Source organism: Pseudophryne corroboree, chromosome 4 (assembly GCF_028390025.1).
Source record: "Pseudophryne corroboree isolate aPseCor3 chromosome 4, aPseCor3.hap2, whole genome shotgun sequence".
Taxonomy (NCBI): domain Eukaryota; kingdom Metazoa; phylum Chordata; class Amphibia; order Anura; family Myobatrachidae; genus Pseudophryne; species Pseudophryne corroboree.
The window spans coordinates 328863549-328888631 of NC_086447.1; the positions used below are offsets into that span (position 1 = coordinate 328863549).

The 25083-nt window shown below is 45.0% G+C and overlaps 1 protein-coding gene across 1 annotated transcript in view; it reads right to left on the bottom strand.

Annotated features, from left to right (window-relative positions):
• LOC134910902 (probable cation-transporting ATPase 13A4) overlaps positions 1-25083 on the bottom strand; it is a 104434-nt gene that overhangs the window by 69857 nt on the left and 9494 nt on the right. Inside the window, exons 2-8 of the mRNA XM_063919290.1 lie at positions 24354-24527; positions 22010-22156; positions 20202-20272; positions 19391-19471; positions 6865-6934; positions 6616-6750; positions 4810-4882 (exon numbers count right to left, since the gene is read on the bottom strand). Of these exons, the coding sequence (XP_063775360.1) occupies positions 4810-4882; positions 6616-6750; positions 6865-6934; positions 19391-19471; positions 20202-20272; positions 22010-22156; positions 24354-24527 (751 nt within the window). The remainder of the gene's footprint in view (positions 1-4809; positions 4883-6615; positions 6751-6864; positions 6935-19390; positions 19472-20201; positions 20273-22009; positions 22157-24353; positions 24528-25083) is intronic.

The window sequence follows — 25083 nt, forward strand, 5'->3', positions numbered from 1 at the left end:
CATGTATAAAAGCTCTATCAAGTATGCCTTTTGTTCTACACTGATTTAGGGCCAAATTTGCAGTAAAAACAGTAAATTTACCGCAAATAGCAGTACATTTGTACAAGAGCCTATTCATTTGTCCGCGAAAACGGATTAGCAGTAATTTTAGCGCAAATTTCAATCCTCCAACTCTGAGCAGATTATAAACTTGGGGAAAATCCCTATTTTAAGTTAAAAATGTCAGAATTTGGTTCTAAACCCCTGGGACAACCCCCTAAATTACTAATTAGGCACTTAGAAGTTTTTAATTATTTTTAATTGCCCAATAATGACAATTTTGTGGTTGAAAAAGTGCAAAATGATGGAAATTGGGGTACAAGATATGGGACAGGTATATTGGGGTACTTTGTGATTGGGACAAGTGTTTTTAGACTTGCATATGGGAGTAATCAGTCTGTTTCCACTTTTTTTTAAAAATCCCCTAAAATGACCCACTTTAGACAGCCCTTCTAGTCACGCTATGCCGTTGCGTGATTCAGTAGCACTGAGTGTCTTTATGTGCTTAATTTTCATTTTAAATACATTGCTATGCGAATAGCACCCACATGCAGCTTATGTTGATTAAAACGATACGCAGCATGCCTATATTCTGTGTGTCACTACGGCTGTATCTGCATACGAAATGTTACGTTACAGTGTTTTCCTGCAAATCAGTGTAACATAGCATTTCGTATGCAGATGCTGCCACAGTCACACAGAATATAGGCATACCACATATCATTTTAATTAGCATAAACTCCTTGTGCTACCTAGTCCTAGCTGCATCACTATTGATGCGAATAAGATGCATTGTCAGCAAAAAAAAAAATGCCCAATGTTAGCAAAACTGCCTGGTAGCTGCCAGCTGACTCACGTCGGGCATCTCCTGCTGCATGCCATGGCGGGACACATCTGTAGCACTTATTTTGCTGAAAAAAACAGCTTTCTATTATTTGTTTACATTGAAAAAGAATGCATATAACAGTCATTTGACCCTATTTAAATACCAGAAATATGTTTTTTTTATGATCAATAATAAACTTTTATACTGTTATCCGATTTTAATTTAGCTTTTATGGGGGGTATGTAAAGATTTACCCATTTTTCACGTTCAGCAACAATTTTCGCGGGAGCACACATACCAGTGAAAAGTCCATTTTCGCAGCAAAAATGACAAAAATGTCAATCATGGTAAATTGACACAATTGAATTTAGCTAATTGAATTCAGCCCTTAATCATATATTAATTTTATCACATCAGGCAGAATGAATGTTTGTCGAAATGTGTGTAATTGCATAGACCGTATGTGGTCATACATTTTAATCACTTTTAGGCATTTAAATGTTACTCAATTTTTTGCTACATGTCAAAAATAGCTAAATCAGAAAATAGATAAATACTGTAACAATGTCAAATATTTCAGAACTTTGCTCATCAAAATTAATGCTTTAAAATAACATAGCAGGAAATTACTATCACATAATTTTCATTATGAAGCTTTTTTTTGTTTTTTTGTTACACTATGCTATAAAATGCAATATACAGACAAGGTGAGTACCAATAATAATTGGGAAATGTTTTATAGACATCTTACTAATATGTATCTGAAACAAACTTAGATAATGCTACCTACAGTATTGTCCCCAACTTTGAAGGGTTCTTTATTATTACATTCTCTGTCTTTCCCCTCCTTTACATCTCTATACCCCTCTTTTCTCTCTCTCTGCCCCTCACTTATCCCGACATTGTCCTTCCCACTTTCCCCACTGTATCCCCCCCCCCCCCCCTCTCTCTCTCTCTCTTTCTGGGGTCTATTTACTAAGCCTTGGATGGAGATAAAGTCGCTGGAGATACAGTACCAGTCAATCGGCTCCTAACTGTTATTTTTCAAAAACAGCCTGTAACATGGCAGCTAGGAGCTTATTGGCTGGAACTTTATCTCCAGCCAAGGCTTAGTAAATAGACCCCTCTCTCTCTCTCTCTCTCTCTCTCTCTGTCTGTCTCTCTCTCTGTCTCTCTCTCTCTCTCTCTCTCTCTCTCTCTCTCTCTCTCTCTCTCTCTCATATGGCAGTAAAAGTAAAAGCATGGGGGTTCATGCTTTAAATGGGTAAAGTACAGTAGGATGAAGCTTTTTTTTTTTAGAGATTTAATTTACTGTAAATAAGTGATTCTTTGATGTTGGGGCTAATTAATAATGTATTATGGATGTACTATTTGTAAAGAGGTCAATTATATTAATTATAATGAATTAGGGAATTAGGTTGTTGCTATGAAGCTGATGTTGTTAATGATTTTGATGAGGGGTTAATTATTAGTGAGGAAATTATATTTCAAGGTAATCAAAAATACTCTCTGTATTGTATGGCGGTCACATTCCTTTGTAATATATAGCATTCCAGGATGTTCTCTACTATATTGTGGTAACACTCCTCTGTATTAAATGGCAGTCATTGCTGCGCTCTGTATTATATGGAGGTTACTGATTCTCTATGGATTTATGTGGTAGTCACCAGTGGAGGATTTTACTAGGTGCTGCAGGACCATTTATAAATCATTTATTGTTACATCTCCTGTCCCTTATAACTTGTTACACTTGACTTGTTTTAATAACAAATGTAGAGTTGATTTCAGTAAGGATTGCAAATTCTGCTAGTAGTATTTGCAAGCCTTTTCCTAGCACGCTGGGGGCCGCCCATCGCAGGACAAGGCCGCCCAGCATGCCGACCACCGCCTCCCCCCCTTACTGAAGCAGAAATTGCGATTGCCTTGCAATTTCTGCTTCATCATAGAAATTAATAAAGACTCCTGCTGGCGCCGCTTAGCTGCGCCCGCATGAGGCCTGTCACCAGGCTGAGTGTGACATCACGCAACCGCTGTGATCACGCCCCCAACATGCCCCCGTTTGTCTACCTCCGCCCCCCATTTGTGCCGCACCGACCCCGCAACGCTCCATCTCCTCCCTGGAAATGGAGTGTTGCCCCCCACCCCGCCCCGCGACCGCCTCTACCTTATTGACAGGCAGAGGCGATCACATTTTCTGTGCCCCCCCCCCCCCCACAGAAAGTCTGGGTGCATGCGCAGGACAGGCGTTGCACATGCGCCCGTGGGGTGATTGTAAAAATTCCGGGTGGAACGCGATTTGCGATCCATCCTGAATTGGCCCCATATTTTGTCATTGTGTTTGCAAATTTTGAAACAAGAAAAGTTTGCCGTAGTCGCCACTCCCGTAAGGTTAGCCCTAGCCGCCACCCCCCAAGGGTTAGGGTAGGGGATGAGGGGGGGATAGGGGTAGAAATATTTACCCCCTCCAATGTTGGGATCTTCAATGTCAGGTACATATGGTACTTTACATATTCCCTAAAGCACTCAATATGCTACGTATGTCTGACTTCCTTAATGCACCAGTCTGACTTCCTTTCTGTTTCATGTTAGAAATTATTTCAATGTGAAGCGATTACATGCTAGGTATTAAATGTGAAATGAAAATTGCCTCTGTGGCACTAGCTGAAAAGCTCAGATGGAGTAGAAAGAACAAGCCTTTTTAAGTAAAAGATGTATAAATCTAAGGGGCTTAATGTGTCATAAAGCTCATTCTGAATGATAAACTCGTGGCATATGATAAATGGTGCTCTAGCCAATCAGTTTCTTACTGTCATGTGTTCAGCTCCTAATTGTCATGTGTTTGAAAAGTGACAACTGAGAGCTGATTGGCTGGAGCTCCATTTATTATATGCACCAAGTTTTGTCATTCACAATGAATTTTATTACTCATTGATATATGAACGCCCATGTATGTAAAATTAGCAAAGATATACAATACAAAAAAATATTTCCATTATAAATAAGTTATGATCTTTATCCTAGCCTTTATGTCATTTATAGAGTTTATAGAGTTTGCTTTATTTGAAACTGAATAGAGCATATTTTATGGTTAATATAAGCCTGCCAACCTTTTTATACATTCTGGGGCCAATTCAGACCTGCTCCGGCGCATGCTAGACAGCCGACGGCTGTCTTAGCCCTGCGATCGCCTGATTGAAAGGCAGAGGCAGTTGCTGGGCGGGATGTGGCGTGCCGGCGACATTTGGCTGCCATTTACGGGGCGCAGTCGGGGCAACGCAGGCATGCCTGAACCATTGGGGGGGGGGGGGGGGCCGTGGCGACTGCGTGACGTCACACACAGCCACTGCGACCCGGACAGCAACGAGCAGCTCCCTGCCAGCATGCAAGAGCTGCAATGGTAGGGAGCTACTCTTCCAGTACAAAAGCTTCGCTGCCGTGCTTTTGTACTTGTGTGGAGAAGGGGGGGGTTGGGCCTGACATGCGGACATACAGGGCCCTGTGCTCGACGTCCCCCCACATGTCTGAAGACTGATCGTAGATGTGCTAAATTTAGCACATCTACAATCAGGTCTGAATTAGGCCCTGTCTCCTGGTATGAATATGCTTTCTCTGTGATACTTTGGAAAGTTAATTGACACAACTGTGACGCATGTTCTGTAAATGCAACATTGTTTTTATAAGTGAGATCCTCTGTTTATGTAGAACAAACATTGTACATAATCTGTTGTGTATTGGCATTTGTTCAGCACTTGATGATGTTTTTTCCATACAAAACTTGTTTTTGTTTATTTCCACCCTTAGGTGATATATCATATTTTAAGCCTTCTTGCTACAGATCAATAAGAGTAAAAAAGCACATACATATATATTGCATTATTATATAGGATTGTTTAATTTTAGGTTAATAGAAAAGTTAATAGAAAAGTTAGAAATAGGAAACTTACCATTGTTTCTCGGACACACAGTCACCTTCATGTTATTATGAGCTTTGACCAGATTGTCAAGCTTTGTAGATTGCTGTTTAAGTAAAATATAAATAATTACATGTAAAATCATATCTTCTGCATTAATATACAATAGCAAGAAAACAAATGACACTCCCACCCATAACTTGAAATGAAAAGCATTAAGGAAGTTATTCCTAGCACAGCAGCTGTGTCTTTTTTTCTTTTTACGCAGTATCTGTGCAACATGTGCAAAAGCTGCAGGTGGCGTCTTAAGCATACCTCCCACCTGTCCCCATTTTCGCGGGACACTCACATTTGGGTCCTGTCACTTGCTGCAGTGGTGAATAGACGCTGTGCGTCTATTCACGGGAGACAGGGGGTCTGGGGGCATGCCAGCAGCTCACAAAGCGCTGGGCATGCCCCATAATGCTAAAAAACAAGCATGGCTCACAATCGTGACACTCCTGCGAAGCCACGCCGCACCAGGGAGTTCCACATTGCCATCTCCCAATGTTGTGAGGTATGTTTTAAGTAAAGAGACGCCCCCCTGCAGGATTCAGTGATCTGCTGCTGCATCCGAAAAATCTAGTATCATATCAACTGCATGAATATTGGACAGCAGAGTAACCTATAGATTATTTAGGATGTCTGGTGAAATCACACTGCCAGGGCCAATGCTTCGCACAAGCAGAAAATGGGGCTGGCATGACGCCGTTTTCTAGAAGACTCACGATCGCCACCCCCAAATGCATGCAGCTTGTTAATCCTGCTGCAGCTGTTGGTGCATTGTGACCGACATTGCAGGACCAGATCTGCACATGAGCAGTGCGGCTACTGTGCATGTGCTTATCTGAAAACACAAGACTTATGTATATATCGAATTTAAGTAAATCTCTGAATCAGGCCCAGAGGTCAGCTGTGTATTGTCTCTGTCCAGTGGCATTACAAGGAGGGTGTGGCCCACACCCGGGTGTCTCCCGCTGAGGGGCGACACCAAAACGCCGGCTCCTTCTCAGTGACAGGAGCCGAGTGCTGCACTGTAGCATTACTTGCAGCACCTGGCTCCTGTCACAGTGTGGAAGCCGAAACTGCAGCACAGCAGTCTCCGATCGCAGCCCACATCTCCCAGACCCCCCATGTGAAGAAAACGGGAGATTGAGATGTGAAGTCAGGCTACCTACCACAAAGCCACAACCCCTTTTCGGTTTGCGCGCCTTTGGCATGCTCAAACATTCACGGGATGCCACACCGGGTGTCATTTAGGTAAGAGACGCCTCTGTCTCTGCCTAACAGTCTTTAGCACCAAACAAACAGTAAACTTAAACTGGCACGCACATGATGTTTCGGGCACGTGATGTTTCGGACAGTATATTTATACAGGATTGAACCAAAATCACCGATTGTTGACAAAAATTAATCAGATTTGTCTAGCCTACCATGACCACACAGATTTGAAAATCTGGTGGGCTGATGACCACATTGACATATGTGTGTGGCCTGCTTGTGTCTATTACCCTTAAATCTGATTGTTCTGAGGTCAGGCTTTAAATAAAGTTGTTTATTTCTATCTTGTTACAAGGCAAATAAAGTAGATAAAAAAATGGATACTTCTTATTTTAAAAAGCACGTAGTTAAATACATTTTTATAATTGAAATGTACATTTTTCATTGTGTAAATTTTCTACTTTTAGTCACATGAATGTTATGGAACATCGCTGATTTGCTAGCAACCCCCCCCTCCCCCCCCCCCTAAAAAAAACAACAAAAAAACAACAACTGTGACATCAGTAGGCTGTACAGTACCTGTCTGAGTTCCATAAGTGATAAGGTGATTGTACAGGTACATAACAGTAGGATTGCAATTGCGTAACCCAGGTACCCTTCGGCCAGCCACAAGGCCACAGTGAAGAACTGATACAAGTAGAACAGATTGAACACCTGTGTATGACAGAAACAGATAACATCAGCCTACTCAGTTCCTTCTCTTTCCTGTAAATCACAATGATAAACTATCAATACAATGAAATAATACTATCAAATATATGTACATACTTTATTAATGAATAATTTCCAAAGGGGAGCAACTTCCACTTCAATGATGTTATGACCACATACTAATCTCCTGTAAAATAACAAAATAATAACTGATAATAAGATCTCACATTGTCATTGGTAAGATCATACATATACTGTTGTAAAATGTGAACTTTTCAAAGTACATGTCAATGGAATTTGACTTAAAGGGCGAGATTAAAATGTTTCCCCTAAAGCAACCACTAGATGACTGCCAAACGGAGCTAATCAATTGTAGCTCCGCTCAGGCACTATGGCTGCCGCCAACTGCATTTCAGCTCACAACCCCCCGTGATGGTGTTCTGATCCCGGCCAGCACTTTGGTCGAGTATAGCTGCTTTATGCGGCTAATCCTGACCTTTATGGGCGCGATCAGCGAAAAAAACAAACCACAATTGAATTGTGCTCCCCAATCTCCTGTCACTTTAGACGGGATATTGTGGACGCAAGCAATTGAATATCACTCAATGTATTAGATGTAGTATTGTGTACAGTAATATTATTTATTTCATTACCAGAAATGAGTCTTTACAATATCAGTAAGTCAATATGAATAACAAAAGATACCGTGTCCCTTTTTGTAAAACATACACAATAAATTGTGCCTGTATCTCAGATATACAGATGTAGCCACGGTCATCCAGCCTGCGACTTGCTGTGTCTGCGACTAGCTTGGCGTGATGCATGCACATGCTGCTGTATGTGTGCATCTACTTCACACTCACAGTCCATAGACTTTAATGGAAGCAATCGTGGGTGCGACTAGTTGCAGCTCAGTGTACTATGGGGGTAATTCAGATCTGATCGTAGATGTGCTAAATTTAGAACATCTACGATCAGTTTCTCAGACATGCGGTGGGACGCCCAGCACAGGGCTAGTCTGCCCCGCATGTCTGGCCTTTCCCCCCCGCGCGCTGGCAGGCTGCTACTCGCCACATCCCGGGTCGCAGCTGTTGTGTGTTTCATCACGCAGCCGTCAAGGCCTGCATCCGCAACGGTCCGGACATGCCTCCGTTGTTCAGACCGCACCCCACCAACACCATTCTAGCTCCATTGGCACGCCCCCATCCACCGCGAGACCGCCTCTGCCTGTCAATCAGGCTTTTAGCATCTCACTGGGATCCCAGGGTGTGCAAGCGCACTCCACATGGGGATTTAGACTGCAATCGCTGCTGCTGCTGCAGTGATCCAGTCTGCATTTGGCCCTAAGTCGCACCTGTGCCAAGTGTGCCAATGTGGCCATGTTGCAGGCTGGATCAGTGTGGCTACATCTATAGGTGCTTTTTAGAGTTATACAGTATGTATGACTTTGTATTACTTGTGATAGTCTAATTTAAACTCACATTGGAAAACGATTACCATGCAATTTTTAAAAGGGAAAACAATAGATTTGTAATTTCCATTTGTGTTTGTATCTTAATACTGTACGTTTAATATGGAAAATGTGACTTTTCTACTAGGCAAATTAGAGATGAGCGGGTTCGGTTCCTCTGAATCCGAACCCGCCCGAACTTCAGGTTTATTACACGGGTCCGAGCAGGCTCGGATCTTCCCGCCTTGCTCGGCTAACCCGAGCGTGCCCGAACGTCATCATCACGCTGTCGGATTCTCGCGAGGCTCGGATTCTATCGCGAGACTCGGATTCTATATAAGGAGCCGCGCGTCGCCGCCATTTTCACACGTGCATTGAGAGTCATAGGGAGAGGACGTGGCTGGCGTCCTCTCCGTTTAGAGAAGAGAGAGACACAGTATTTTCGGGGAGCATTATTAGGAGGAGCACTACTGTATACTACTATACTACTTGCTGAAGTGATATTTATAGATTAGATAGTGTGACTGTAAGTGTATTATCTGACTTGTGGGGGAGACACTGACAGTGGGGAGCAGTTAGAGTCTGAGAGCAGGACTCAGGAGTACATATAACGTACAGTGCACACTTTTGCTGCCAGAGTCAGTGCCACACTGCCATTGTTGTGACCACACTGACCACCAGTATAATAATATATTTTGTGATTGTCTGCTTAGGCCTCGGAGTACTAGTTGCAAGCTGCAACGTGACCTGTCCTGAAGTGACCACCAGTTTAATAATTAATCACCACCGGTTTAATATATATATATATATATATATATATATATATAATTGTATATAATATATATATATATAATATTGTATACCACCTACCCGTGGTTTTTTTTTTTTCATTCTTCTTTATACATACTACTATAGTAGCTTACTGTAGCAGTCTGCGGTGCTGTGCTGACCTGACAGTGTCCAGCAGGTCCGTCATCAGTCATTACATAATAAATATATATAGTACCTGTCCGGCTGCAGTACTAGTGATATTATATTGATTTCATCTCATTATCAATAATTTATCATCCAGTCTAGACTCTATATTAGCAGCAGACACAGTACGTTAGTTCACGGCTGTAGCTACCTCTGTGTCGGCACTCGGCAGTCCATCCATAATTGTATACCACCTACCCGTGTTTTTTTTTTTTCTTTCTTCTTTGTACATACTACTATAGAGTATAGTAGCTTACTGTAGCAGTCTGCGGTGCTGCTGAGCTGACAGTGTCCAGCAGGTCCGTCATCAGTCATCATTACCTAATAAATATATTATCTACCTGTCCGGCTGCAGTACTAGTGATATTATATATACATACATATATATATTGATTTCATCTCATTATCAATCATCCAGTCTATATTAGCAGCAGACACAGTACGTTAGTCCACGGCTGTAGCTACCTCTGTGTCGGCACTCAGCAGTCCATCCATAATTGTATACCACCTACCCGTGGTTTTTTTTTTTCTTTCTTCTTTGTACATACTACTATAGTATAGTAGCTTACTGTAGCAGTCTGCGGTGCTGCTGAGCTGACAGTGTCCAGCAGGTCCGTCATCAGTCATCATTACCTAATAAATATATTATCTACCTGTCCGGCTGCAGTACTAGTGATATTATATATATATACATATATATATTGATTTCATCTCATTATCAATCATCCAGTCTATATTAGCAGCAGACACAGTACGTTAGTCCACGGCTGTAGCTACCTCTGTGTCGGCACTCGGCAGTCCATCCATAATTGTATACCACCTACCCGTGGTTTTTTTCTTTTCTTTCTTCTTTGTACATACTACTATAGAGTATAGTAGCTTACTGTAGCAGTCTGCGGTGCTGCTGAGCTGACAGTGTCCAGGAGGTCCGTCATCAGTCATCATTACCTAATAAATATATTATCTACCTGTCCGGCTGCAGTACTAGTGATATTATATATACATACATATATATATTGATTTCATCTCATTATCAATCATCCAGTCTATATTAGCAGCAGACACAGTACGTTAGTCCACGGCTGTAGCTACCTCTGTGTCGGCACTCAGCAGTCCATCCATAATTGTATACCACCTACCCATGTTTTTTTTTTCTTTCTTCTTTGTACATACTACTATAGTATAGTAGCTTACTGTAGCAGTCTGCGGTGCTGCTGAGCTGACAGTGTCCAGCAGGTCCGTCATCAGTCATCATTACCTAATAAATATATTATCTACCTGTCCGGCTGCAGTACTAGTGATATTATATATACATACATATATATATTGATTTCATCTCATTATCAATCATCCAGTCTATATTAGCAGCAGACACCATACGTTAGTCCACGGCTGTAGCTACCTCTGTGTCGGCACTCGGCAGTCCATCCATAATTGTATACCACCTACCCGTGGTTTTTTTTCTTTCTTTCTTCTTTGTACATACTACTATAGTATAGTAGCTTACTGTAGCAGTCTGCGGTGCTGCTGAGCTGACAGTGTCCAGCAGGTCCGTCATCAGTCATCATTACCTAATAAATATATTATCTACCTGTCCGGCTGCAGTACTAGTGATATTATATATACATACATATATATATATTGATTTCATCTCATTATCAATCATCCAGTCTATATTAGCAGCAGACACAGTACGTTAGTCCACGGCTGTAGCTACCTCTGTGTCGGCACTCGGCAGTCCATCCATAAGTATACTAGTATCCATCCATCTCCATTGTTTACCTGAGGTGCCTTTTAGTTGTGCCTATTAAAATATGGAGAACAAAAATGTTGAGGTTCCAAAATTAGGGAAAGATCAAGATCCACTTCCACCTCGTGCTGAAGCTGCTGCCACTAGTCATGGCCGAGACGATGAAATGCCAGCAACGTCGTCTGCCAAGGCCGATGCCCAATGTCATAGTACAGAGCATGTCAAATCCAAAACACCAAATATCAGTAAAAAAAGGACTCCAAAACCTAAAATAAAATTGTCGGAGGAGAAGCGTAAACTTGCCAATATGCCATTTACCACACGGAGTGGCAAGGAACGGCTGAGGCCCTGGCCTATGTTCATGGCTAGTGGTTCAGCTTCACATGAGGATGGAAGCACTCAGCCTCCCGCTAGAAAACTGAAAAGACTCAAGCTGGCAAAAGCACCGCAAAGAACTGTGCGTTCTTCGAAATCCCAAATCCACAAGGAGAGTCCAATTGTGTCGGTTGCGATGCCTGACCTTCCCAACACTGGACGTGAAGAGCATGCGCCTTCCACCATTTGCACGCCCCCTGCAAGTGCTGGAAGGAGCACCCGCAGTCCAGTTCCTGATAGTCAGATTGAAGATGTCAGTGTTGAAGTACACCAGGATGAGGAGGATATGGGTGTTGCTGGCGCTGGGGAGGAAATTGACCAGGAGGATTCTGATGGTGAGGTGGTTTGTTTAAGTCAGGCACCCGGGGAGACACCTGTTGTCCGTGGGAGGAATATGGCCGTTGACATGCCTGGTGAAAATACCAAAAAAATCAGCTCTTCAGTGTGGAGGTATTTCAACAGAAAAGCGGACAACATGTGTCAAGCCGTGTGTTGCCTTTGTCAAGCTGTAATAAGTAGGGGTAAGGACGTTAACCACCTCGGAACATCCTCCCTTATACGTCACCTGCAGCGCATTCATATTAAGTCAGTGACAAGTTCAAAAACTTTGGGCGACAGCGGAAGCAGTCCACTGACCAGTAAATCCCTTCCTCTTGTAACCAAGCTCACGCAAACCACCCCACCAACTCCCTCAGTGTCAATTTCCTCCTTCCCCAGGAATGCCAATAGTCCTGCAGGCCATGTCACTGGCAATTCTGACGAGTCCTCTCCTGCCTGGGATTCCTCCGATGCATCCTTGCGTGTAACGCCTACTGCTGCTGGCGCTGCTGTTGTTGCTGCTGGGAGTCGATGGTCATCCCAGAGGGGAAGTCGTAAGCCCACTTGTACTACTTCCAGTAAGCAATTGACTGTCCAACAGTCCTTTGCGAGGAAGATCAAATATCACAGCAGTCATCCTGCTGCAAAGCGGATAACTGAGGCCTTGACAACTATGTTGGTGTTAGACGTGCGTCCGGTATCCGCCGTTAGTTCACAGGGAACTAGACAATTTATTGAGGCAGTGTGCCCCCGTTACCAAATACCATCTAGGTTCCACTTCTCTAGGCAGGCGATACCGAGAATGTACACGGACCTCAGAAAAAGACTCACCAGTGTCCTAAAAAATGCAGTTGTACCCAATGTCCACTTAACCACGGACATGTGGACAAGTGGAGCAGGGCAGGGTCAGGACTATATGACTGTGACAGCCCACTGGGTAGATGTATGGACTCCCGCCGCAAGAACAGCAGCGGCGGCACCAGTAGCAGCATCTCGCAAACGCCAACTCTTTCCTAGGCAGGCTACGCTTTGTATCACCGCTTTCCAGAATACGCACACAGCTGAAAACCTCTTACGGCAACTGAGGAAGATCATCGCGGAATGGCTTACCCCAATTGGACTCTCCTGTGGATTTGTGGCATCGGACAACGCCAGCAATATTGTGTGTGCATTAAATATGGGCAAATTCCAGCACGTCCCATGTTTTGCACATACCTTGAATTTGGTGGTGCAGAATTTTTTAAAAAACGCCAGGGGCGTGCAAGAGATGCTGTCGGTGGCCAGAAGAATTGCGGGACACTTTCGGCGTACAGGCACCACGTACAGAAGACTGGAGCACCACCAAAAACTACTGAACCTGCCCTGCCATCATCTGAAGCAAGAAGTGGTAACGAGGTGGAATTCAACCCTCTATATGCTTCAGAGGTTGGAGGAGCAGCAAAAGGCCATTCAAGCCTATACAATTGAGCACGATATAGGAGGTGGAATGCACCTGTCTCAAGCGCAGTGGAGAATGATTTCAACGTTGTGCAAGGTTCTGATGCCCTTTGAACTTGCCACACGTGAAGTCAGTTCAGACACTGCCAGCCTGAGTCAGGTCATTCCCCTCATCAGGCTTTTGCAGAAGAAGCTGGAGACATTGAAGGAGGAGCTAACACGGAGCGATTCCGCTAGGCATGTGGGACTTGTGGATGGAGCCCTTAATTCGCTTAACAAGGATTCACGGGTGGTCAATCTGTTGAAATCAGAGCACTACATTTTGGCCACCGTGCTCGATCCTAGATTTAAAGCCTACCTTGGATCTCTCTTTCCGGCAGACACAAGTCTGCTGGGGTTGAAAGACCTGCTGGTGAGAAAATTGTCAAGTCAAGCGGAACGCGACCTGTCAACATCTCCTCCTTCACATTCTCCCGCAACTGGGGGTGCGAGGAAAAGGCTCAGAATTCCGAGCCCACCCGCTGGCGGTGATGGAGGGCAGTCTGGAGCGACTGCTGATGCTGACATCTGGTCCGGACTGAAGGACCTGACAACGATTACGGACATGTCATCTACTGTCACTGCATATGATTCTCTCACCATTGAAAGAATGGTGGAGGATTATATGAGTGACCGCATCCAAGTAGGCACGTCACACAGTCCGTACTTATACTGGCAGGAAAAAGAGGCAATTTGGAGGCCCTTGCACAAACTGGCTTTATTCTACCTAAGTTGCCCTCCCACAAGTGTGTACTCCGAAAGAGTGTTTAGTGCCGCCGCTCACCTTGTCAGCAATCGGCGTACGAGGTTACATCCAGAAAATGTGGAGAAGATGATGTTCATTAAAATGAATTATAATCAATTCCTCCGTGGAGACATTGACCAGCAGCAATTGCCTCCACAAAGTGCACAGGGAGCTGAGATGGTGGATTCCAGTGGGGACGAATTGATAATCTGTGAGGAGGGGGATGTACACGGTGATATATCGGAGGATGATGATGAGGTGGACATCTTGCCTCTGTAGAGCCAGTTTGTGCGAGGAGAGATTAATTGCTTCTTTTTTGGTGGGGGTCCAAACCAACCCGTCATTTCAGTCACAGTCGTGTGGCAGACCCTGTCACTGAAATGATGGGTTGGTTAAAGTGTGCATGTCCTGTTTATACAACATAAGGGTGGGTGGGAGGGCCCAAGGACAATTCCATCTTGCACCTCTTTTTTCTTTAATTTTTCTTTGCGTCATGTGCTGTTTGGGGAGGGTTTTTTGGAAGGGACATCCTGCGTGACACTGCAGTGCCACTCCTAGATGGGCCCGGTGTTTGTGTCGGCCACTAGGGTCGCTTATCTTACTCACACAGCTACCTCATTGCGCCTCTTTTTTTCTTTGCGTCATGTGCTGTTTGGGGAGGGTTTTTTGGAAGGGACATCCTGCGTGACACTGCAGTGACACTCCTAGATGAGCCCGGTGTTAGTGTCGGCCACTAGGGTCGCTTATCTTACTCACACAGCTACCTCATTGCGCCTATTTTTTTCTTTGCGTCATGTGCTGTTTGGGGAGGGTTTTTTGGAAGGGACATCCTGCGTGACACTGCAGTGACACTCCTAGATGGGCCCGGTGTTTGTGTCGGCCACTAGGGTCGCTTATCTTACTCACACAGCTACCTCATTGCGCCTCTTTTTTTCTTTGCGTCATGTGCTGTTTGGGGAGGGTTTTTTGGAAGGGACATCCTGCGTGACACTGCAGTGACACTCCTAGATGGGCCCGGTGTTTGTGTCGGCCACTAGGGTCGCTTATCTTACTCACACAGCTACCTCATTGCGCCTCTTTTTTTCTTTGCGTCATGTGCTGTTTGGGGAGGGTTTTTTGGAAGGGACATCCTGCGTGACACTGCAGTGACACTCCTAGATGGGCCCGGTGTTTGTGTCGGCCACTAGGGTCGCTTATCTTACTCACACAGCTACCTCATTGCGCCTCTTTTTTTCTTTGCGTCATGTGCTGTTTGGGGAGGGTTTTTTGGAAGGGACATCCTGCGTGACACTGCAGTGACACTCCTAGATGGGCCCGGTGTTTGTGTCGGCCACTAGGGTCGCTTATCTTACTCACACAGCTACCTCATTGCGCCTCTTTTTTTCTTTGCGTCATGTGCTATTTGGGGAGGGTTTTTTGGAAGGGACATCCTGCGTGACACTGCAGTGACACTCCTAGATGGGCCCGGAGTTTGTGTCGGCCACTAGGGTCGCTTATCTTACTCACACAGCTACCTCATTGCGCCTCTTTTTTTCTTTGCGTCATGTGCTGTTTGGGGAGGGTTTTTTGGAAGGGACATCCTGCGTGACATTGCAGTGACACTCCTAGATGGGCCCGGTGTTTGTGTCGGCCACTAGGGTCGCTTATCTTACTCACACAGCTACCTCATTGCGCCTCTTTTTTTCTTTGCGTCATGTGCTGTTTGGGGAGGGTTTTTTGGAAGGGACATCCTGCGTGACACTGCAGTGACACTCCTAGATGGGCCCGGTGTTTGTGTCGGCCACTAGGGTCGCTTATCTTACTCACACAGCTACCTCATTGCGCCTCTTTTTTTCTTTGCGTCATGTGCTGTTTGGGGAGGGTTTTTTGGAAGGGACATCCTGCGTGACACTGCAGTGACACTCCTAGATGGGCCCGGTGTTTGTGTCGGCCACTAGGGTCGCTTATCTTACTCACACAGCTACCTCATTGCGCCTCTTTTTTTCTTTGCGTCATGTGCTGTTTGGGGAGGGTTTTTTGGAAGGGACATCCTGCGTGACACTGCAGTGACACTCCTAGATGGGCCCGGTGTTTGTGTCGGCCACTAGGGTCGCTTAGCTTAGTCATCCAGCGACCTAGGTGCAAATTTTAGGACTAAAAATAATATTGTGAGGTGTGAGGTATTCAGAATAGACTGAAAATGAGTGTAAATTATGGTTTTTGAGGTTAATAATACTTTGGGATCAAAATGACCCCCAAATTCTATGATTTAAGCTGTTTTTTAGTGTTTTTTGAAAAAAACACCCGAATCCAAAACACACCCGAATCCGACAAAAAAAATTCGGTGAGGTTTTGCCAAAACGCGGTCGAACCCAAAACACGGCCGCGGAACCGAACCCAAAACCAAAACACAAAACCCGAAAAAATTTCCGGCGCTCATCTCTAAGGCAAATACCACTGACTCATCACAAAATCTCCTGTACCATAAGGACTAGGAACTTGAAATTTGGACAATAGCTTGCTTTTGCGATGTACTGTAGGCACCAGTGATGTGCGGTGAGGTAAATTTCTCAGGAGGCACTGGTTAGTATCAGAGCCAGATGTACAAACAATATATGAGCCAAAAGGTTTATTTATTTATTTATTTATTTATTTATTAACAGTTTCTTATATAGCGCAGCAAATTCCGTTGTGCTGTACAATTGGAAATAACAATGATATAACATAAGTCATGGAGGTAGGAAGGTCCTGCTCGCAAGCTTACAATATATAGGTTTATGTGAGTATTATACAAAGGTTCAGCAGTACAAATTCCTGGAAATTTGGTGGATTTTGATCAGAGATGGGTGGAAAAGATAAGTAGGTGAGGCACTGCCTAACGTGCAATAGGCTTTTTACTCCAGAGATTTCACTATAAAAATGATTAAAATAATACAAAGAAGATATTTTTAACATATGCTTTGTATTTTTCATATACTTTATACAGTCAAAACTCTGGAACAAATGTTAGTATGACAGGAAAGGCTCTGCCTCACCCCACCACACATCACTGCTAGGCACCCACTAAGAAGAGATTTTTCAAAATTCCACCTATAAAGGGGTTAAAAGGGGTGAAATAATTTTCCCCTCTCAAAGGAGAGTTAAGACAGCCCACCCAGCTGGGGCTATAATGAATGCATGGTGCCAGTGATACCAGGTTACGGAGGGGGGAGGACACAATGCTCTGTTCCTGGACTTCCTTGCAGTGGCTGTTGCAGAGCACTCCATTATTCAAATAGTGGAGCTACAGCAACTGCCACCCCTAAACACTGTCAAACATCAGTGAGTGTAGCTCACCTATTTAAATAATGGACTGCTCTAAAACTGTCACTGGTAAGGAAGTGCAGCCTTATGGTTCATGAGATTTTGTGATGAGTCAGTGGTATTTGCCTTTTATATAGAGAGAGTTCAGATATACAGTAAGTACTTAACCACAGAACAAATAGGCTGAGCGCTCGGTGAATGGTGGTGTAAACGATTGTCAGCAGCAGCTGGAAAAGGGAAAAGCCAATCCCTAGGAAATACAATGTGAACAACAAAAACCAGGTTGCGCTTGACAATCAAAAAAATATGAATATTTATTGTAATAAAAGTATTTACAACAATTCTCCCGGGAGTATGATAAAAACAATTCAATATGACATAATAATCTGCTCAAATAGAATACCCCTGAGCTTTGATAATTAATTAATTAAAAGGTACTTTCTATGCAAAGAATGCCAATTGCTGTTTGATGCGAACTACAAATGGTTAAAAAAGAATTTGTAACATTGATGGTGAACTAAAAAATAAACTGCAGATCTGTATACAGAAAAATGAAACTCACTTAATCCGTGAAAACAAAGTCCCAAGAAAAGTCTTACATCTATAGCAGCACGTGACAGTTTCAATGATCTTTAAATGATGTGGAATCTTAAATGAATAAACAATGTCCGAGTGATATAGAAATAAACTGTGCAGATACACAATTACCCACTGTGATGATGGCAGCAGAGAGAGCCCGGAGTGATGTCGTCTCGGTCAGCCGCTATGCCCCTGCATGGGGACGGGAGAGCAGGGTCCGCACTGAGCCGCTGGGCCAAGATGGAATGCAGCCCTGCACACTGGCGGCTGATGCTGGTACTTCCCGGGCGGCTAAGCTGTTACCTGTGCGGCCCAATGCCAGCGGGCTCTCACCAATAGCGGCACGACGGGACTCCCACGGGCAGCTCAGAAGGAGCCTCTCTGTTGTTCACCTATGCAAAGGTGAGATGATGATGGAGTCACAGGGTGTCTGCAATGTTTGTAGACTGCAGTCAAACACACTGGTAGTACTTAACCAACCTATTTCCAGTCAGGAGAGCACAGTGTCTTAATTATCAGAGGTTAACCTGTCACTTGAACTAAACATTGCCGAACCTCTTACAGAGCAATAGGAGGAAAAGAGACATAGATATTTTGACTCTTAAATGCATTAAAAGAAAATTTGATAGTCAGCAACTGCTTATCTCATACCTCCCAACATTGTCAGGGTCCAAGTTAGAACCCTGTCACTATCCTGCGCACCAAGGGCGTGCTCATGGGGACATGGCTTTACGGCAATGCCTGTGATCGGGAGCCATGTCCCCATTTTTGTCACTATAGTGGCATACCCAGCACTCTGTGAGCTGCTGGACATGCCCCCAGCCTCTCTGCCTCCCGTGAAAAGATGCTGTGTGCATGTGCACAGCGTGTATTCACTGCTGCAACAGCCACTGAATGAGTGACAGGGAGCCTCCCAACTGCCCCCACCGCGGGACACTGCAGCCCATGAGTGGGACAGCAGGACAGTCCCAAATAACTGGACTGTCCTGAGACAATTGGGACAGTTGGGAGGTATGTTATCTGCTGTGTAAAGGATACCAATAGCTCTCCCAGTGACCTAAAGTGTTATGCAAATTTTTTTTACCTTTTTACCTCAAAGGAGGAGCCCTAAGGAGAGTGAAAAGCTAAGCAAGGACACCTAGTGCCCTTTGGAATAGAGTCAGCCAGTGTCGGACTGGGGCATGAAGGGCCCATCGGGGGAATGCAGTGTTACGGGCCCATACTTAGGGGTGTGGCCAGCCTACAAAGGGGGGGGGGGGAATTAGCTGCTAGATTTAAAACTGATGGGTTTTGCCTTTCAAATGATTGCTATTTTAAATATAGTGGATAAATCATCAAAACCTCTTGGGTGCCTACCTACAACATTCAGGCTTTTGCATATATGCCATACTGTCATGGCATTACTACTATCAAGCCACACCTCTATACTTTTATGGTGATACACGTAGTACTGGCATATGTCTGGCACCAATGCTACTGTTTTAGAGTTGGCTGTGTCTAGAGATGCTGTACACCTGACTCAAAGTAATTATGCTTTTTCTTGGAACTCAAAATGTGATAAGCCAGTAAACACATTGCTTGGAATCTATTGTGAAGTGATCATTGTGTTTCATCATTTAGTTCCAAAACCCTAAAAAAGACATACAGTAGTGGTGTTGTTATGTTGAAAACAAAAAGTTGAAGTACTGCTTACCTGATATCTTGTTCCTCTTTGTTCAGACCAAGTCCATATTTTGTATGTATGCTATGGCAAGAATGTTCTTCTTCCAGGGTTCTAGAATTCCAGAAATGATTGCATGTAAATAGAATCAATATTTTTTGAGTCACACTGTCTACTTAAATAGATTTATATGCAATTAATGTTCTACTATTCTGTGTATCACACCTCCAAATTTTTTAAATCTACTAAGAAGAATGCAAAATATTTTGGGGGAAAAATACATTAATCTTACTTTAAACTACTGTAGAGACCCACACTGTTGACAGCAATAGTATTAGACTAAAGGTGGGTACACACTAAGCGATGTGCTCTATGAGCCACCTCGCCTAGTGTTCCCCCCTCCCGGGCTGGGCGGATGGCGGCTGTGCATACACACTGAGTGATATAATGACCATATTGCTCAGTGATGTCATGCCGTGGCTGGGCTGTGCAGGCAGCTCTTGGACAACAGTCCAAATTTAGCTGCATGCATGGCCAATAGCGAGGGTCGTTAACTACCCGCTGGGGGTGCGCATCGCTCGCCGGCGGTGGCATACACACTTTCCAAGAAAGTAAATGACATCGCTCAGGAAGGGTGAAAATGAGCGACGTCATTTACTTTCTCGGCAAGTGTGTATGCACCTTAACACTTAAGATTGCATATCTTGTGCATAGTGCTTCATATTATTACGTTTACAGTATATCAAATTTCAGGGCTATGGTAGAAATAAAGTATGGCCAGATTTACAGTAGCCTCATATTTCACAGTCACAGGTGACAGGCCTGCACTAAGGTTTGCACTTACCCAATTTTCTCAAATTTTTTTTTAGAAGTGTCCCAGACATATCGAATTTTCTGTACCCTTATGAATTTCACCTGTAAAAAGGATTTTCCTTCAGAATGAGTATAAAATATATGTTCTTCTTTTTTGCACTTTAGCACAATTTGTTTTGAATTTAAGGGGTAATTCAGACCTGATCGCTGCTGTGCGTTTTTTCAGGTCTGAATTACCTTATCCTCCTGCTACGCTGCTGTTGCTGCTGCTCTCCCCTGTCTCCCCACTGCTCTCCTCCATCTTCCCGCTGCTCTCCCCCGTCTCCCCGCTGCTCTCCGCCATCTCCCGCTGCTCTCCCCCGTCTCCCCGCTGCTCTCCCTCATCTCCCCGCTGCTCTCCCCCACCCCCCCTTCTGCTCTCCCCCGTCTTCCCGCTGCTCTCCCCCATCTCCCCACTGCTCTCCCTCGTCTCCCCACTGCTCTCCCCCGTCTCCCTGCTGCTCTCCCCATCTTCCCACTGCTCTCCCTCGTCTCCCCACTGCTCTCCCCCATCTCACGCTACTCTCCCCCGTCTCCCCGCTGCTCTCCCTCATCTCCCCGCTGCTCTCCCCCACCCCCCCCTGCTGCTCTCCCCCATCTCCCCGCTGCTCTCCCCCATCTCCCAACTGCTCTCCCTCGTCTCCCCACTGCTCTCCCCCGTCTCCCTGCTGCTCTCCCCATCTCCCCACTGCTCTCCCTCGTCGCCCCACTGCTCTCCCCCATCTCCCCGCTGCCATCCCCAGTCTCCCTGCTGCTCTCCCCAGTCTCCTCGCTGCTCTCCCCCATCTCCCCGCTGCTCTCCCCCATCTCCCCGCTTCTCTCCCCCGTCTCCCCACTGCTCTCCCCCGTCTCCCCGCTGCTCTCCCCCATCTCCCCGCTGCTCTCCCCAGTCTCCTCGCTGCTCTCCCCCATCTCCCCACTGCTCTCCCCAGTCTCCTCGCTGCTCTCCCCCATCTCCCCGCTGCTCTCCCCCATCTCCCCGCTGCTCTCCCCCATCTCCCCGCTTCTCTCCCCCGTCTCCCCGCTGCTCTCCCCCGTCTCCCCGCTGCTCTCCCCCATCTCCCCGCTGCTCTCCCCAGTCTCCTTGCTGCTCTCCCCAATCTCCCCGCTGCTCTCCCCCATCTCCCAGCTGCTCTCCCCCGTCTCCCCACTGCTCTCCCCCGTCTCCCCGCTGCTCTCCCCCATCTCCCCGCTGCTCTCCCCCATCTCCCCACTGCTCTCCCCCATCTCCCCACTGCTCTCCCTCATCTCCCCACTGCTCTCCCCCATCTCCCCACTGCTCTCCCCCATCTCCCCGCTGCTCTCCCCCATCTCCCCACTGCTCTCCCTCGTCTCCCCACTGCTCTCCCCCATCTCCCCACTGCTCTCCCCCATCTCCCCACTGCTCTCCCTCATCTCCCCACTGCTCTCCCCCATCTCCCCGCTGCTCTCCCCCATCTCCCCACTGCTCTCCCTCGTCTCCCCACTGCTCTCCCCCATCTCCCCACTGCTCTCCCCCATCTCCCCGCTGCTCTCCCCCGTCTCCTCCTCTCAGCTCCCTCATCTCAATCCAACTTTTTTTAAAGTCGGATTGAGATGGTCAGGAACGGCCAAATCCGACTGTTCATTGAATAGCCCTTGTCGGATCCATTCTGACAAATGCATGTCGAAATGGATCCAACTTTAATTGAATTTACCCCACAGTGTACAAAATAACTTTTGTAAATTGACTATGTTTTACTTATTTTACATTTTTTCAATCTTATTTTTGTGACACAGTTCTGAAATCCATCTTTCCTGCAGAATAAGTGAATTACTTACTTTGAGATCTGGCCTTCTTATGGCTCTATTCACAATTGAGTTTTCATCAGCAATTACAGGACAATGTGATCCACTCAAAAGAGAGTCTTTAAATGCACTCAGCGTAATCCAACGCACTCTCTTCCTGGTGTATTTCTTTCTTTCATCCTACAGGAGAAGGCAGAAAAGTAAGTGGAAATAGACATTCTGCATCGCCCAAACTTGTGTAACTTTGTTTCTGTAGCAATGCGGAGAAAAATCTAGCAAAATATGCTCTGCAAATAGTTTTTAATCAGCGCGTACTGTAAGTGATTAATTTAGCTACATTGCAACTTTGTTTTCACAGAACAATAATACATTTGCACAGGGGCGTAGCGAGGGTGGAACGAGTGGAACTTGCGCTCCAGGCGCCACTGGGGACAGAAGCCACCACCTCTCTGTAACAGAGCTGGGACTCAGGTTAGGAGGAGATGACTAGATGAGAGGGAAGGGGTGGCCACCACACTGCCTGCACAGGGGCGTTTTAAGAGAGGAGGAGGCCCGCATTCAGCCTCCTCCGTCGGGCCCCCTCCTCTCTGCCCAGAGCGCCGTAGAGTCTGAGCACTAGAGGGCTCAGACTCTACTGCGCATGCGCAGATCTCCGTGAAAATGGCACAGCAGCCATTTTCCCTGAGATCTCTCTACTGTGCATGCGCAGAACACCGTGAAAATGGCCGCTGGGCCATATTCACTGTGTTCTAGCGGCGCTGCGGATGCCGGTGCTGGACTTCGGAGGGGTAAGTATTTTACAAATGGGTGCAGTGTGTGCGGTGGGGGCCCCCTCTGGACTCAGGGGCCCGTGTGCACTGCACACACTGCATCCATTATAGAAACGCCAGCGTGCCTGCATGTTTTATGTCACTGACTGCAATGAAGAGAGTCAAGTGCAGTGCAGTGTGGTTTGTCGTTAGGGAAGAGGGGATGTTTGGAGGCTTGTCAGAAGAACCTTCTTGGCTGTCAGGTACTGTATCTGCATTCAGTGATATGGAACATGCAGGCAGTGTGGTGGCCACCCTTTCCGTTTCCTCAGTCATTATCTCCTAACCACGGAGGCTCAGCCTGTCAATCACATAGAAGGTCAGCCCCTCCATGCTAGAACAAGGAGCTGCTGCCCTCTTCTTGGTGAGAATTGATGTGTTTATACTGTGTATATATGTGTGTGTATACTGTGTGTTCATGTCTTTGTATACTGTGTGTGTGTGTATGTATGTGTATATGTATGTGTGTGTTTGTGTGTGTAAATGTATTTATATGTGTGTATATGTCTGTGTGCATATGTATGCATTTATGTGTATACTTGTATGCTCTGTATATATGTGGGTATATGTGTGTTCTTATGTATGTCTGTGTGTATGTGTGTTTATGTGTATATTGCCTTGTATACAGTATGTGTGAGTATATGTGCATGTTTATGTATGTCTGTGTGTATATGTGTATGTCTGTGTATATGGATGTGTTTATGTGTATATGTGTTTGTTTATGTGTATATGTCTCTGTACATATCTGTATATGTGTGTGTTTATGTACGTACGTACGTACGTACGTACGTACGTACGTACGTACGCGTGTGAATATAAATACAGTATATATATATATATATATATATATATATATATATATGTGGGGGGCGCCACGACATGACCCTGCTCCGGGTGTCATGTGTCCACACTATGCCTCTGCATTTGCGGAGCAATTGACAGTTCATTTGGGATTTTAATACATTTGCAAAATATACTTCAATCTACTCTAATACAATGTCCTTAATAAAGAGATTGTTTTAGGAACAATGGCCCTCATTCCGAGTTGATCGGTCGCAAGGCGAATTTAGCAGAGTTACACACGCTAAGCCGCCGCCTACTGGGAGTGAATCTTAGCTTCTTAAAATTGCGACCGATGTATTCGCAATATTGCGATTACTAACTACTTAGCAGTTTCAGAGTAGCTCCAGACTTACTCTGCCTGTGCGATCAGTTCAGTGCTTGTCGTTCCTGGTTGACGTCACAAACACACCCAGCGTTCGCCCAGGCACTCCCACCGTTTCTCCGGCCACTCCTGCGTTTTTTCCGGAAACGGTAGCGTTTTCAGCCACACGCCCCTAAAACGCCGTGTTTCCGCCCAGTAACACCCATTTCCTGTCAATCACATTACGATCGCCGGAGCGAAGAAAAAGCCGTGAGTAAAAATACTTTCTTCATAGTAAAGTTACTTGGCGCAGTCGCAGTGCGAACTTTGCGCATGCGTACTAAGCGGATTTTCACTGCGATGCGATGAAAAAGAACGAGCGAACAACTCGGAATGAGGGCCAATGTTGTAGAAAAGTACTCACCGTTGATCTTAGTAAAATGACATTGGCTTTTTCCAAAGAAGATGGGACACAATTTGCCCACACGCTCCACTCTGGCTTCCAATAGAACAGCAGTAGAAGAATCCCGCCTGATATAAAGTAACCAATCACACACAGGATAATCCAGGGAGCACTCACTCTATAGCCAAAGATTTCCTGTTAACAAAACACAATTAAAACTTAAATTAAGTTATAAATAATGATAGAGGTCTCTATTTGATAATAAACAGTTCAACATTGCACATGTTCAAAAAAAGGGAAACACATTGTCAGAAAAATGCCCTGTAAAAATGTATTTTCTATTTTATATTTAAAATAAAAAAAGTCTCTAAAAACAAGCTACAGTATACTGTAGAATGTTATATGTTGTACTATAGGTGGGATTGGAATAACCATGTTATGTTTAACAGCAGAGGCTTTAGGTTTTCACTATACCCCACAACAAAAAGGAAGTGTAATATCTAATCCTTCTTTTTTAATATAGTACCTGTCCAAAACTACTGTTATGATTAAGAATATACATTTTTAGTGGCAAACTATAAAAGTCTCAGCAAGGTTTACCTTTTACAAAGTGTGCAATCCAAGTATAAATATTTTTCTGTGTAAAAAATTAGACGATGAAGGGAATACCCGGTAGCTCACTTTGCTCGCCACATGACATATTTCCCTTTGGGTGGTGAGTAGGAATACCGGGTTTTGGTGGGGATTCCTA